The 15,626-nt window shown below is 39.4% G+C and overlaps 2 protein-coding genes across 2 annotated transcripts; both read left to right on the top strand.

Annotated features, from left to right (window-relative positions):
• The first annotated feature begins 24 nt into the window (after positions 1-24).
• cct4 (chaperonin containing TCP1, subunit 4 (delta)) lies at positions 25-7,039 on the top strand. The gene is made up of 13 exons (XM_020639648.2): positions 25-291; positions 1,092-1,144; positions 1,239-1,328; positions 1,511-1,619; positions 2,077-2,341; positions 2,477-2,609; positions 3,208-3,347; positions 3,461-3,557; positions 4,916-5,026; positions 5,169-5,299; positions 5,961-6,195; positions 6,609-6,722; positions 6,871-7,039. Exons 1-13 carry the CDS (start codon positions 174-176, stop codon positions 6,883-6,885), a joined length of 1,611 nt encoding a protein of 536 aa, XP_020495304.2. The 5' UTR covers positions 25-173; the 3' UTR covers positions 6,886-7,039.
• A 145-nt stretch (positions 7,040-7,184) lies between these two features.
• fam161a (FAM161 centrosomal protein A) lies at positions 7,185-15,008 on the top strand. Its single transcript, XM_029278414.2, has 7 exons — positions 7,185-8,082; positions 9,408-9,676; positions 10,095-11,315; positions 11,558-11,725; positions 11,811-11,910; positions 12,988-13,115; positions 14,074-15,008. Exons 1-7 carry the CDS (start codon positions 7,726-7,728, stop codon positions 14,357-14,359), a joined length of 2,529 nt encoding a protein of 842 aa, XP_029134247.1. The 5' UTR covers positions 7,185-7,725; the 3' UTR covers positions 14,360-15,008.
• Positions 15,009-15,626: the final 618 nt, after the last annotated feature.

The following is a 15,626-nucleotide window of genomic DNA, read 5'->3' as shown; positions in this document are numbered from 1 at the left end:
GGTCCTTCTTCTCCATGCAGCAGTCGGCGGCTCTAGAAATTTCTAAACGGGACCGGGTAGAGATACCGTAATCTGAGTCCATCCGAAGCCGAACCGCGGTGCTCAAGCTCCGGGACGAATCAGTCCCTATCTAAAGACTTCTCTTCACATTTACCATCGATAATTAAGTCACGATGCCAGAAGTAAAGTCCGCTGCGAGAGTTTCAAACATGAGCAGAAACAAAGGAGGGGCGTATGTGGACCGCGACAAGCCGGCCCAGGTTAGGTTCAGTAACATCTCAGCTGCTAAAGGTGGGTGTAAAGTTGTAGAAGCTGTGTGAAAAGACTAACATTCACGACAGAATATCACCTTTTTATGTGGTTACCATCCCTCCAGACTGGGCTGAGCCGGACACCGTTACTCATTGTTGTCAGGGTATTAGATTAAATCTGTTCCGGAATCTTAATTAACGACCCTGCTCGGTTACCAGTGTTTGTATTCATCATGTTGGAAGTAAAACTGAAATTGGGTACCAGTGCAGCTGAAATTAGCGAGCAGAAAGCCACTTTAATTGTCCTAACTGGATGTCGAGCAGGAGTCTGGTGATGCTTCTTCCGTGCAAGATGCTCATGACTCAACACAATCCCACAAGCTAGCCCAGTACCCTGAAGTGCTGTGTTCTCTATATGACCAGAAGCTAATCCAGTACCCTGAAGTGCTGTGTTCTCTATATGACCAGAAGCTAAGATGCAAATGAATGCAATAAAATATGTGTTGAAATCAAAGCCAGAAAAGGTAGTGTAAAGTTTGTATAGTTTTGTAGTAAAATGGGTTATCAAAGCTTGATTGGTTGTGTCTTTTGTCCGGCTGGTGAATTATTTATGTGCTTAATTATTTTTGCAGTCTTGGAACATGCTTTTATATCCTGAGCTCTTTTTACTCAAGAGAACAAGACCAAATTTAATAAGAGATTTCATTTTTCAGTGTTTTTAGAGCCCCCAAAAACCCCACCACACAATGTTTAGTATTTTTCATACTTGTGGAAACATGGATAATGAGTCTGTCATGGCCGCTGTAATGAAGCATCACCTGCTTCTTCTTTTTTCCACAGCTGTTGCAGATGCTGTCAGAACGAGCCTGGGGCCCAAAGGAATGGACAAGATGGTCAGTAAACAGGGTTTATGTTTCATCTACCTACTCCCAGTTTATCCCTTTTTTTTTTTTCTAAAGTAGACGCTTGTGTTTTTGTTTGTTCCAGATCCAGGATGAGAAAGGTGACGTGACCATCACCAACGACGGAGCCACCATCCTGAAGCAGATGCAGGTGCTCCACCCTGCAGCCAAAATGGTATGTCCTGCTTGACGCTCCATGATGGTGTTTTTTTTTTTCTCCTGCATCAAAGACAGACAAATTCTGTATTCAAACCAAAATTTCAAGTGTTAATTGACCTTTTTTAATACAAGTCACTGTGAAGTAAATGAACTAGTTTTTCAAACCTGGGTTGAAATGTGTACCTGTGTGTATTTCAGCTGGTGGAACTATCAAAAGCCCAGGACATCGAGGCTGGTGACGGCACCACCTCTGTGGTTGTGATCGCTGGAGCCCTGCTGGACGCCTGCTACAAACTGCTGCAGAAAGGTGAGAGCTGCAGAGGACAGAAAACTGACCCCAAATACAATAAATGACTGTCAATTCATTATTTTAAATTCTAATCTCAGTAGTTATGCTTATGTGTGGAGTAGTAGGGAATGCTGAACGTTGTTGGCAAATAAGTGATAGGAAAGAAAAGTAATATCTGATTTTTTTTGTCTGATGTCAGTAAACAGTAAAAGTTCACAACTCTTTTTCGCACAATTAAAATTGCTTTTATGTCCAAAGATACTTTATCTAAAATGATGTTGAAAGTACTTTTTCAAAATTAAACAAATTGACCTCAATGCCTCAAACTTCTTAGAAACTGGAGTTTTTGTATCTTTGCTTGTTAATTGACTTTATAGATCTATGGGGTGAAAAATCCAATTTTCATTGATTATTTTCTCCATATTGACATTTCTGTATTTTAGCACTAATGTTAACTTGCTGTCCCATCCATCAGGTATCCACCCAACCATCATCTCAGAGTCGTTCCAGAAGGCTGTGGAGAAGGGCGTAGAGGTGCTGACAGCCATGAGCCGGCCGGTGCATCTGAGCGACCGTGAGACGCTGCTCAACAGTGCCACCACATCGCTTTGCTCCAAGGTGGTATCGCAGTACTCCAGCCTGCTGGCACCCATGAGTGTGGACGCCGTCATGAGAGTCATCGACCCTGCAACTGCCACTGGAGTCGACCTCCATGACATCAAGATCATCAAGAAGCTCGGGTAAGGGATGCTTGAAAGTCATGTTTGGGATGTTTTCTGGTGAAGGAGCATGTATTTGATGCAAATGGATTAAAGATGAACCAAGGTACAGAAATTTAAGACCAATATTTTTCTTCTTTTTTATTGTGGCTATAGAGGGACCATTGATGACTGTGAGCTCGTTGAAGGCCTGGTGCTTACCCAGAGGGTGGCCAACAGCAGTGTGACCCGAGTGGAGAAAGCAAAGATTGGTCTGATCCAGTTCTGTCTGTCTCCTCCTAAAACTGATGTGAGTCACCTGATATCATTTGTTCTGTATGCTGCTAATTTTGTTTCATGTTGGACTTTATATTGAGGGGAAGGCATCATCACTCTGTGGAGAAAGGAAAAATATGTGCAAACTTAAATCAGGAAATTAATCTTTGGTCAAGTTTCACAGGATACAGGACATAGCTCGATTTAAAAAAATATATATTTTTTTTTCTTCTTTTTTTTTTGCAACGTTCAGACGAGATGAAACAGCCCCTTTTTATGTGATCAAAAGTACAATTCTTACACTTCAATTAAAAAGATTTAATTTGAAAAAACGGACAGCTGTTGCTGCTTCCTGTTTGTTTGTGAAGCCAGCGCAATGCTGGGTTTACTACAGCGTTGTGTAGCTTTACACATAACACCAACAACAATAACATTATAAGTTATGATATAAAATATCGGTAGTGGTATCAGTATATGCGTATTGGAATCGGATCGGAACTGGAAAAAAAGTGGATTGGTGCATTTCTCCTTGTTTCTGTTCTCTTTTTACACACACACACACACACACACACACACACACACATGCGTCTTCTCTTTTTACTGACCTGTGTTACTGTGTTCTTGGCGTTCAGATGGACAATCAGATCGTGGTGTCTGACTACGCTCAGATGGACCGCGTACTGAGGGAGGAGCGCGCTTACATCCTCAACATGGTGAAACAGATCAAGAAGGCCGGCTGCAATGTGCTGCTCATCCAGAAGTCCATCCTCAGGTATACAAACAGGGCTAACATGGGAACAGATAACAGCCGTGTGTCCTGCTGTCAAACTTCAGATATGGGCCGTAAACATGATCCATGCATATAACAAGCTGTCCTCCTAACAGAGACGCCCTGAGCGACCTCGCCCTGCACTTCCTCAACAAAATGAAGATCATGGTGGTGAAGGAGATTGAGAGAGAGGATATCGAGTTTATTTGCAAGGTGAGTGTCATAGGTATTAAAACAGGAGCACTAAAACTGTTGAAATAGTGTAATCTGTCAGTCAGTGGTAGCAAAGAGGGAAAGCAATTTCAAAATCTGTGATCTGACTGCTGCCTGGTCAAGAAGAGGTTGGTTTATTTCACAAAAAGCTAAATAATCACTAAAACTGTGGGGGAAAGCTCATATTCTAACCTCTGACAAAGGCACTCATGTAGCTGTAAATCCTGCATGAGTGTAACGAACTGAGGAACATTAAAGTGGGAAGCTCCCCATTTATTCTCTGGTTGTTTCTGCAACTTGGCTGAGGAGCATTCATACAACTTTAATAAATGACACATTCTGAGAACTAATCTGTCAACTTCTTATGATCAGTCTTTTTGATGTCATATTCATCTTTTTAGTTGCTGTGAATTTGTTAAAACAGCGAAATCTGCAAAAAGGCTACACAAGTTGTTCAAACTGATCTGGAAGAAATCTGGTTCAAACTGGATTGTCAACATCACAATGTGAAGTTTTTTGGCTGAGTAGGAACTATTAGACGAAGGCCATAAGGTAAAAATGCTAATTTACATTATTGCTGTGCGCTACGGAGAAGCCAAACTGGGCAGTTTTATCTTAATATTTTAGTTTTTCTGCAGTCGTCAGATGATGTAAACACGTGTTGATTTAAAGAAATGGAACATTTAAAAGCTGTGATGCTTCTTTGGTAGGATGTATCCTCACACAAATGACATAGTAGTGTTTTGGTAAAATCATTATTGCTTCAAGTTAACCGACGAGATAAAAGAAAATCAGTCCACTAATTGGACTCTGCTTAATATTTAAGCAATCATTTGCTCCTAGAGTGATGAAAAGCACTACAGAGTAGGAAAGTCTCAAATGAAATTCATAAAGGTCTTAATTTTCCTCTGGTGTGGCCCAGGATTAAATCACAAATGTATAAAGTGTTAAGGGTCCGTGTTGGTGTCTTGCATTATGCTCATGACAGAGGAGTGTGTGTGAGTACTGGTATGTATCATGAGGCTTACCTGTGAGCAGTTTGCATGTGTTTGATGTGTTTCATTAAGTCATGGGAACTTCACAAGTAAGATAGCTTATTAACTAGATTTGCGACCTTTATTATTATTGTGGAAAGATTCATTGAAATCAAATTGCTATCTTTAGTAGTTTTTGATGCCATACTTATTCTTCATTGTATTATTACTGACTTCTTCCAGTATTTTCATGACTTATTAAAACTTGGAGAATCTTGACACCCTGATTAAAATAATAAACAATCAAGACAATTCTCATTGATTTGTTTATTTTTGCAAAGAAAAACAAACTCATAGTAAAGTAAAATCTTACCTCCCATCCAGACTATTGGCACCAAGCCCATCGCTCACATCGACCACTTCACTCCAGAGATACTTGGCACAGCAGAACTTGCTGAAGAGGTCAACCTGGACGGCTCTGGCAAGCTGGTGAAGGTAAGCACTCTGGTCTTTCTGCTAAGATCTTACATGAATAGGACCACATATTCTAATGGTTTTAAGTTGCGCATTATACTTCAGGCTTTAAAAACATAACAGCAGAAACAAAAGTGAGAAACTGACACTGATGTGACTTCAGATCACAGGCTGCTCCAGTCCTGGGAAGACGGTGAGCATCGTGGTTCGAGGCTCCAACAAGCTGGTGATCGAGGAGGCCGAGCGCTCCATCCATGATGCTCTGTGTGTCATCCGCTGCCTGGTCAAGAAGAGGTTGGTTTATTTCACAAAAAGCTAACTAATCACTAAAACTGTGGGGGAAAGCTCATATTCTAACCTCTGACAAAGGCACTCATGTAGCTGTAAATCCTGCATGAGTGTAACGAACTGAGGAACATTAAAGTGGGAAGCTCCCCATTTATTCTCTGGTTGTTTCTGCAACTTGGCTGAGGAGCATTCATACAACTTTAATAAATGACACATTCTGAGAACTAATCTGTCAACTTCTTACGATCAGTCTTTTTGATGTCATATTCATCTTTTTAATGGCTGACATTTGTTAACACTAAAATCTGCAAAAAGGCTACACAAGTTGTTCAAACTGATCTGGAAGAAATCTGGTTCAAACTGGATTGTCAACATCATCAGTTAACAGATTGACCTGCTTAAACTTGACACAGTTTTCATTTCATTAAGGTGCACTTACTTTTAGTTTGGCCTTTAAATGAAAAGTGGTTTAGGTAATCTAAGGAGTAATTTTGCCTTTTTTTTTTTATAACCTGTCCAATCATTTAGCTTCTTGTGTTTTTTGACCTAGAAGTAGCACGTGGCCTCGTTCTGAATTGAGAAATGAACTGATTATCCTTCAGGATTGAGTTAGATATTTTTATTAACTATCTCTCTACACCTATTTCCCTCCTGCTCTGCTCCTCAGGGCTTTGATAGCTGGTGGTGGTGCTCCAGAAATTGAGCTGGCAGTGCGTTTGGCAGAATACTCGCGTGAGCTTGGCGGCATGGAGGCCTACTGCGTGCGGGCGTACAGCGACGCTCTGGAAGTGATCCCCTCCACGCTGGCTGAGAACGCTGGTCTCAACCCCATCTCCACTGTGACGGAGCTCCGCAACAGGCACGCTCAAGGAGAAAAGATGGCAGGCATTAACGTCCGCAAGGTTGGCTCTACTACTTAAGATTACATTTTTGATGATTATTTAGTAACACAGTGAAGTCTGACTTTGCCTTCATGCTCAAACAAGTCTGTTGTTTAACTTATTTATTCATGAAAATGTCAGCTTCCAGTCACACATTTTCTGGCTGATGTATCTAAGTGAACAGATTTGTTTTGGACTGTTAATAGGAGAAAACAAACAATTTACTGACTTTGCTTTGGCCTCTTAGAACCTGATTTAAGTAAATTGTGATACTGTATTTTTCCCTCTACAGGTAAATTACATGTATTGATGGCGCAGCATTATCTCACTCCATAACTCATACATTAAAATAGGCAGTTCATTCTCTGTCTATTTAAACATTTTTCTCTGCTGTAATCTAACTGACTGACTGGTTAAATGTCTGCATTTGACAGGGAGGAATCTCCAACATCCTGGAGGAACTGGTGGTGCAGCCTTTACTGGTTTCCATTAGTGCACTGACCCTGGCCACAGAGACGGTCCGCAGCATCCTCAAGATCGACGACGTGGTAAGAGTCGGCATTAATAAAATTATGAATTAAAAATACATTTCAAAGATTATGTTTTTAACTGTGCTAAATCAATAGCATAGTTCATGCTAAACCTGAGTATACTGTATTCCATGTTAGGTCTGATAATCTATATATCTCATTGCAGGTGAACACCCGATAAGAAGTCTGAGTCTGTCCTTTAAGTTCTGTACTAAGCCTGCTCGTACTGCGAGGGATCAAAGGACTCTGTCAACATCTGTCTGTTTAGATTTCCCCTGTAACTGTTACGTTGCATAATTTAATAAAAAAAGGCTTGTTTGTTTGTTGACAATTCAGCTGTTGCATGTGCAATTCTTTTTTTTTTTCTAAGGGTCTTGATGGTGTTTCACAGAAATTTCAAACACTTAAAAATGCTGCAAAATGAAGGATTTCTAGTTCATGTGCTTGATATGATTTCTAAAATAATATCCACTATAATAAAATGGAGGCCATTTTATTTGATTCATGCATATGTCGGATATCGTTACATATAAATCATTTGTATTGATTTAAATTTATTTTGTTGGAAAGCCATTCACTCAACTAACTACTGTTAAATAATCCATGATTAATTAAGATAATAAACCAAAATGATTCCACTGTGAAACTAAGAACCGCACTCTTCAGTAAAAGAATACATGCACAATGTTTTTGAAAAACGTTTAAATCCAGTTAATCCATTAATTCAAATGAATGAAAATTGATTAAATATGCCTCAAAATATGAATAAAAGAAAAGTTGTATATTCAAGATTTATTATTTCAAATGGTCTTCTATGGCGTCGTGGTATAGTTAAGAAAATCTGGAAAATAATAGGAATAGTTTTTTTTAAATGATTAATTTGAAAAGTTAAATAAAATGTTACGGAAATTCAAAAAGTTCTTAATATAACCAGAACCAACGTGTATTTAGTTTTAAAACATATGCATGACTTAAATGCATAATATGCATGTTTCCCCCGTAAATAGTTTACGCAGTTGGAATGCTTCAGCGCCTTTCTCGCTTCGTCACTTCCTTCCCAACCAAGCTTAGCTGCGTTGCCAAGGAGACACCCTTCAGCCTAGATACCGACACAGGTTTCAGCACGCGGACAGCGACTCTGTTAGCTATTCTAGGGACTTTTCCCACCAAACCTGACTTTAATTACGTTGAATTAAAACAATATATACTGAAGTTCTGCGAAGTCATGGCAAATCCTCACCGGGCCAACGTTCTTGTAACTTCGTGTTTGAAGACGCCGGTGGACCCGCACACCAAAGCGCCTTTAGCTTCATACGAGAGGGAGCGAGTGCTGCCCTACACGGCTACAGGTCATATGGACAACCGGGACTACGAGGAGGTAAAAACAACGATAAAACTCACAAAGCAAAATTACACCATTCAGCAGAAAAGCGGGTGTGAAGCAGTGCGAATGTAACAATATCGACTTAAGTGTACACAACAACTACAAAATCTCTGTCACCACTCATTACTGCCACGCATTCATCAAGTCAGTCAAAGTTAAAGCCTGGTAACTCAACAAAGTTACAGGGAGAAATTGTGACAGGATGAAATATCGACTTCCATGATTAAGATATTTTCTTATTAATGGTGTTGTAAAATTATACAGAGGGGATTAACACTAATGCCAACAAAATGTCAAACAATCCATATTGTAACTTAATGGCAATAAAAACACTTCAACTTTTGCAAACATTGACTTTATTTATTAGAAAAAAGTAGGATCTCACACGAACCAGAGGTAACACAATGTATTAGAGTGATTTAGGATTTACCTCTACCTTTATCTTTATTAACATTCCTAAAGCTTTCACATATATTTAAATCAGTGATTTTGAGTCACAGAGGTCAAGTTCCTCCTAAAATTGGATTCCTACCTATCCTTGGATGGTGTAATATACAATAAAGCCATTAGATATAATATGATTTCCCTTCCTCCAGCAGTACATTTTAATGTAATTAAGTTGAAACGTTTTTATTGTACCAATACAGTTATAGTTTGTTTTGGAGATAAACAATGACTCAGTGTCTGATCTTGCACTGTTGACAAGACTCTGACAGTTCTAGGTCAGTCTGCGTGGTGGAAAGGATTTCACCTGTATAATTTGTTGGCTGGACTATTTTTGGACTTCCGTCTTAAATAGCTTACCGTACTCAACATTTGGTTTATAATCCCAAACAATTTATAATCATTTTTTGACAGCAACACTGCTCTTCCCCCATGCATGCAGCAGTTTTCCCATTTCAATGACCTTCTTGACAAACACTGCATCATGATTTGCAGCAATAGAGCCCGACACCTTGACATGACACTGATTTGTTTGTTGAGCTCTTTGGTGGTAAGCTTCACCATATGGCCCACGTCACTGGAGCTGCAGTTTAGGATAGGCAGTAATAGGCTTAGTCCTGGAGGAGACTGAATGCGTCTGAGCAAGTTGGTTCCACTCCAGGAGGCCTAGCGGTTAAAACAAAAAGAAACATATATATTTGTTGTAGGCTACATCATGAATCATAAAGAAATCATTATCATTAATAAAAAAAATCATACAATGCACAAGTGAAATCATAAATATTTCCCGTTGAGACAACTTTATTACTCAAGATTTGGACAGAAAGTGATCACTGATTAGAAAATTAGCTTTAATTATCTTGTTACCTTTTCAGCTGGAGTATGAGGACTCAGGCTCTGATTACTGTGACGAGGATCGCCTAGGGAAGGACGCTCCTTTTATGTTGACTGACTTCAGGGCAGCAGGAGACCGCTTCGATCTGAGCGAGATCTTCTTCTCCAACGAGGAGTACTACAGCAAGCTGGAGGAGCTGAAGAAGGCTCACCTGCGCACCATGGCAGAGCTGGAGAGTATGTACCGGCGGAAGCTGCAGCTCAAGTCCATGGAACCTTTGGACATGGCAACACTGGAGACCGGGCAAAGGTTGTAGGATATTTTTTTTCTTCGTAATTTTAAAATGAAATGAATATGTATCGGCTTCTCAAGCTTTTGCTCAGAGTTGACGCCTTCCATAAAAATAACTGTGATTACTAAATCTTACTTCATTTCACATTTAGGTGTTGCTTAATCAGACTTTTAATCAATCATCAAAATTTATTTGCATAGAATCACTTTACAGTAAGAAAACACAACGACAAAACAAATACAAATTTTAACTTGGTTTATAATCTAAAAAAACTAAATCAGATAAGCTCAATTATGGTAACGGAAAGAGGAGAAATTCAGAATATATCTTTGCTAAGAGTAAACATAGCACCATGGTGATTTAGAGTGATGTGTCAATTTCTGATTCTGATAGGTAAATTGTCATAGTAACAGTCATTCATGTGTGTTTTGTCAGGTTCCTGTGGTCAAACAACAGCCCAGAAGCTTCTCGCTTTTTGAGGAAGTCCTATTCTGCCTTTGAACTCAGGAGAAGCTCTGGACAGTTAGATCCCTCAGAGGAAGATGAAGCTGCCAGCAATTATGTGGAGAAAGGCCTGCTTTTTTCTCCCAAAGAACACATCAAGAACATGTGGCAGGACTTCAAACTGTCCCCTCACAATCGCCACCTTTCTTCCTCTTCGCTGCACAGCCTGCCAACACACCATAAGAGACAACAAAAAGGCAAAGGAAAAAAGAGGCATGGGCAAAAAGATGGAGAGCATGATCTCTGGAAGCACAGAGTGACAATACCCAAACCTTTTCACATGATGCTGCGAGAGGCTGAGAGGAGAAAGCATGGCATTAAGACGCGTTCAGAGATTGAACAAGAGAACGCAGAACTGAGACGACAGCTGGAAGACCTGACAGAGTGCCAGAGAAAGTTCAGAGCCAGCCCTGTACCTGCTCACATTCACCTGCCGCTTTATGAAGAGCTTCAGGAGCGGAACGAGGAACGACGTCGATCAACAAGAGAGCGTGAAGAACAGCCTCATCAAACCAACCAAAAGCCGTTCAGCTTTCTGGAGAGGGAGCGGCTGAAAAAGGAGCAGAAACAGCTACATCAAGCACAACAGTCCAACCAGGAGAAAACCAAACCCTTCAAGGCCAAACCTGTTCCAAAGTCTGTGTACGCAGCAGCATCGGGGGAGCAGATGAAAGAGGAGCAGCTGTATCGGTCCATAAAGATACAGATGAGAGCTCAGGAACTTCTACACAGTGCTTCAATGCCTCCTAGCATGCTTGCAAGACGACTCAGTGATCGCAAAAAGACCAAAGACAGCAGCTCTGCAGGAGATGACAATTTCTCCCATAAACCCGAAATAAACAAGGAGGTACCTGACTTTGACGCCAGTTACCGACGCTTCAGAAAACAACTTGAAAAACAAAAAGAGATAAAACCCACAACTGCATGTGAACCCTTTGAATTGAGAACATCACAGATATCCTCGCACCGTGAACGCATCCTGGCTGACATAGAGAAAGAGCAGGGCAGCCCTCGGATGCTGCGATGGCCACACATCAGCCCTGGGCCAGCTCGAACGCCAAACTCAAGCCTCTGTTCATCCCTCTCTGGCAGCTTGGAGACCCTGCCCACCAAAGTCACAGACGCTACCAAGAAACGCCATGAGGCTGTGAGGTACTGTTTGAAGACTCCAAAGGCTTCCGGTATTTTGTTTAAGATAGACAGAACTCAAATATCCTGTTTAGAAATCATGACCTAAACACGCCCTGTGTTCGAAATCCCAAATGGAACTCCCAACACCCCCTGCACTTTACCCACAACCTCACACCCAACCCATAGCCATCATCCTGCCCTATCCAAGTCCCCACCTCTTCTAAACTTTTCAGCATTCGTGACCAGATTGTCTTCCTGAGTAGAAAGGTCCTGGAGCAGAGGAAGAAGGCAGAGGAGGAGGAGGAGCGGTGGAAGGAGAGGCAGAGGCAGAGGGAGAAGAAGCTGCAGAGGGTGGTAGTGAAACGTGCCCAGGCCAATGACCCCCACAAGGCGCTATCACAGACTCAGCAAACCAAACTCAAAGAATTCAGGTACACTAAACAACAGCATGAACACACCAAGAGCCTAACTATTGTGAGTGGAATAGCATAAACTATAATACTGTGTTTTCCCCAGGAAACAAGAACTTCAGCGTAGGAAGGAGTACCAGCAGGAGATAAAAGAGATGAAGCAAAGAGTGAAAGGGAGGCCACTGCTGTTGGAGCAGGTTGCACAGGTGAATTAAAAAACACAAATATAGTCATGTATGGCAAGAAGACAAGAAAATAAATCTTAAGAGGAATGTAAAGTGGTAGAAAAATAAATGCTGGAACTGAAAAGATGGTATCCTTGTAACAAAAAAATACACGTCAAACATTTAATCGTTGCTGAACAAACTGCTTGACTGTGTTTGTTTTTTTTTTGTTTTTTTTCTGGATAACCACTAAATAGGAGATCCTGCAATTTACATTCGTTGAAGTTGTTTCCCACAAACCTCATCTTTATTTGCTGTTGAAGTAAAAGCTCACTAGACTTTTATTCAGAAAAACAGTGAATATCCACTAACACGAGTGTGATACAGACTGCATGAAAGAATGAGGAAATTAAGCAGTGTTTCTGGCTCTGAAAGAGGGAGGAGACTGGGAGAAACTCAGGATTCATTAAAGAAAACCTTCTCCCGACCAGGTTAGGTTCACAGACTCAGTTACCATAGTAACTGACTAAGAGCTAAGTTACCTCCCTCTTTGGAACAGGCTGAGTTACCCATCTTTCTCAGGTTTGAGTGACCTCTCTTTCTGAAACAGAAAAGTTTCCCTCATTTTTAGGGTTAAGTGACTCAGTGTTTGCACAAAACCTGCTTACTGAAACGGGCCCCAGATTAATCTATCTGTATCTTTGTATGTGTTGTGAAGTTAAAGTTGCTTTTAAATAGGGTACTGGTGTTTTTTTTTCTTATATTGTTTCTCAATTTTTGTATGTTTTCTTTTCATAAATTATGGTTCCATTTAGACTTTATCACATGATTAAGCAGGGTGCACCTCAGGGACACATTTCATAGGTTTTAAGCTGCTTTTATATAATAGATGCTGTTCAGGAAATGGTGAGCTGAAAATTGATGCCAGGACTAGGTCAATTTAAGGAAATGTTAATGAACTAAGATTTGGAGAATTTATTGCCTTAATTGCAGGATAGCATTAATATCCTAGACAGATGTTATCCAACAGTGTGAGAGCATCTGTGTGGGTTGTTCCATTACAAACAGCATTATTGCAATGTCTTTACTCACACATTTTATTTGATGCTTTTATAACAGAAGAATGCAAAACAAACAGCACAGAAGCGCTACACAGACACTCTGCATGGATGTGAAGTAACTGAAGAGTTTATCAGCAGCAAGGCAGGAAAAGCAGGAGACTCCTCGTCCTCCAGCGGACAAGCGAGGTAAATATGGGATGTTAATGTGGTGCAAACTTATCTTGACGCTCAAGTTTACAGACCCAGCCAGTGTAATTCCTTACAATGTAATTTTGGTATTTTCAAATCTTGGCCTTATGTTACGGTCCCTGAGATGGCTAAAGGATGAGGGAAGTAACAATAAAAATGAAACACAAGGTTGAAGGTAGGAACAAAGTATAAGCAAGTTTAAATAGACCATTTTGTCTTCTTTTTCAAGATTTTTAGAGCAAGTTTAACATATCAAACAAACAGCCACTGCAGTTTTTGCACATCTGTCCACCCCAATTTCACACATACGAAGAGGCTGCATTATTTCATAGAAATTTACATTGGGAGGTATTAATAAGATTAGGCCAAATGAATGAACAAAACAGAATAAGTGAGAGGAATTCTATGCTTGATCCAAAGGCAATTGGACTAGGTTATAGAAGTCCAGTTGCCTTTGGATCAAGCTTTGAAATTTACCATGACCTGGATGACTGAGAGGAAATGTATGTGTGAAACCAGCATTATGTTGGGGATAAAGCTGATGCCACACTGAATTAGCCAGTCAATTATATTGTTTTCTTTACTATGTCAAATATGATTAAAGTAAGATACCACCCAGTCTAGTTTGTTCTTATATTTCTTTTTGAGCTGCTTCCAGGTTTGCTCTTCTCCCATTTAATATTTTCATAAATTAAAAAGGGAAAAACTGACCTCAAAGAGAGAATATGTCTTTTTTAATAAAGGAATTGTTTATGATTCTCTTGATTTTAAGACTTTAAATTAACAAACTTTATGTTTGATGGTAAATCAGAAAAATAATCATTTTATTTTTAAATATTTATTTTTGTGCTGAAAATTGAACTCTGTATATCAAGCTGTTTGTGTGATTACTATTAATAAATAATGGTAAAGCTACATTAATAGTCTAATCAGATGATTTTCTTATGTTTGTTAGTGACCAAGATGAGACAGACACTGGACATGAACCTGTTCTCTACAGAAAAGTCTTTTTGGATGATGAAGACCTTGAAGTAGACCCAAAGGAAGGAGGAGGTAGTGATGAGGCTTCATCAAATCACCACGATGGAGAGGACGCCAGCAGACAGCTCTCAGATCAGGATGATCAGGGGGATGATCGACACTATTCAGATGACAGTTACCACTACTCAGACGATCATGAGAACTACTCAGACGACAGCGAGCATGATGTCGACACCAAACAGCAGGAAGCAGGGGAGTGATGTCATCAAACATCAAGATAAAGTGTTTTGCACCCCTGCAAAGTTCAATCACTCTTTATTGGGAAAACTGGGAAGAACTGTATAAATAAAAGCTAGGAGGAACACTAAAGCTGGAGCTTCTTATTCCCAGAAGGATAGATGCTATATTTTGGTGTAAATATTGTGCACATAAGGATTTAAAATGGGCTCTCAAATAATCTAAAATATCTCTAACCTAAGGTGTCTGATATCTCTTCCTTGTATAGAAGATAAAATGTCTAGACTTTACACACAGTTTACACATCAAGAGATTTTTGAAAAAGCCATTAGCACTCTATTTTATTCCACTTATCAGCAACTGCCGAGATATTAAATTGGTGTATAACAATGGTTCTGTTCTTTTTTTTCTCTCAAGGGTCCCAGAAACAGACTTTCCCAAATCTGTACTCATTCATAATTCTACACAGTTTTACCCACTTATCTATATACATCTCTATATCTATATCTATATACATATATATAATTTGCAATCTTTTCTTCAATTAAACTAGTTAATCATTTTTCCACTTCCTAACAACACATATTTGGCCATGATAAATGATTTAGTAATTCACACATCTGCTTATTATGATTGCATTTGCAACAAAGATTTTTTTCCATTAAAGTTTTATGAGAGTTTTAAGAGAAATTATCTGTGATATTATCATTATACATCAATAATTTTAATACAGCAACAAGTTTTTTCTGCAACAGTATGGCTCTCCGTTATGGGTTTTGAAAGTATATATAGTAGATTTTGTTTGTTAGTTGGTACTTCGGATCCAAGATGGTGAAATGACATCTACGACCTCACATACACTAAATTATATTTAGTGCAATTTAAAATAAATCTTATTCAAAGTATGATAAAGATAAAGATAAACTTTATTGATCCCCCATGGGGGAAATTTTTGCGTTACAGCAGCTCAATACAACAGGAAACAGGAATATAATTATTAAAAATAAAAATAAAAATAGTTAAAAATCAAACATATTTACATCAGTTAAATAAAAAAAATGCGATAATAGAATATTACACGGTATCTACACTTCCACTTAGTCATTATGGGATAAATTATTTTGCACTCGGTCGTCAACAATAATTACACTCATTTCAAAACAATCAATTAAATTTTTTTGAAAATACAAATTTTGTTAGTTCAGTTTACGGCCCATTTTCCATTTCACCCATTGTCAGGGGTCAAACTGGAGCCAAAACAGAGGGAGGGAGTTGACTCGGATTGACAGC

Source organism: Labrus bergylta, chromosome 1, assembly GCF_963930695.1.
Source record: "Labrus bergylta chromosome 1, fLabBer1.1, whole genome shotgun sequence".
Taxonomy (NCBI): Eukaryota; Metazoa; Chordata; class Actinopteri; order Labriformes; family Labridae; genus Labrus; species Labrus bergylta.
Note: the sequence above shows the minus strand (reverse complement) of the source record. Positions and strands in the feature narration are given on the sequence as shown.

Excerpts from the sequence above, each read along its gene's own strand:
- cct4 (XM_020639648.2), top strand. The coding sequence starts at position 174 with ATGCCAGAAGTAAAGTCCGCTGCGAGAGTTTCAAACATGAGCAGAAAC. Across the intron at positions 2,342-2,476 it reads AAGATCATCAAGAAGCTCGG|AGGGACCATTGATGACTGTG; the intron begins GTAAGGGATGCT and ends TTGTGGCTATAG. Across the intron at positions 6,196-6,608 it reads CAGGCATTAACGTCCGCAAG|GGAGGAATCTCCAACATCCT; the intron begins GTTGGCTCTACT and ends TGCATTTGACAG.
- fam161a (XM_029278414.2), top strand. The coding sequence starts at position 7,726 with ATGCTTCAGCGCCTTTCTCGCTTCGTCACTTCCTTCCCAACCAAGCTT. Across the intron at positions 9,677-10,094 it reads ACACTGGAGACCGGGCAAAG|GTTCCTGTGGTCAAACAACA; the intron begins GTTGTAGGATAT and ends GTGTTTTGTCAG. Across the intron at positions 11,911-12,987 it reads TGTTGGAGCAGGTTGCACAG|AAGAATGCAAAACAAACAGC; the intron begins GTGAATTAAAAA and ends CTTTTATAACAG.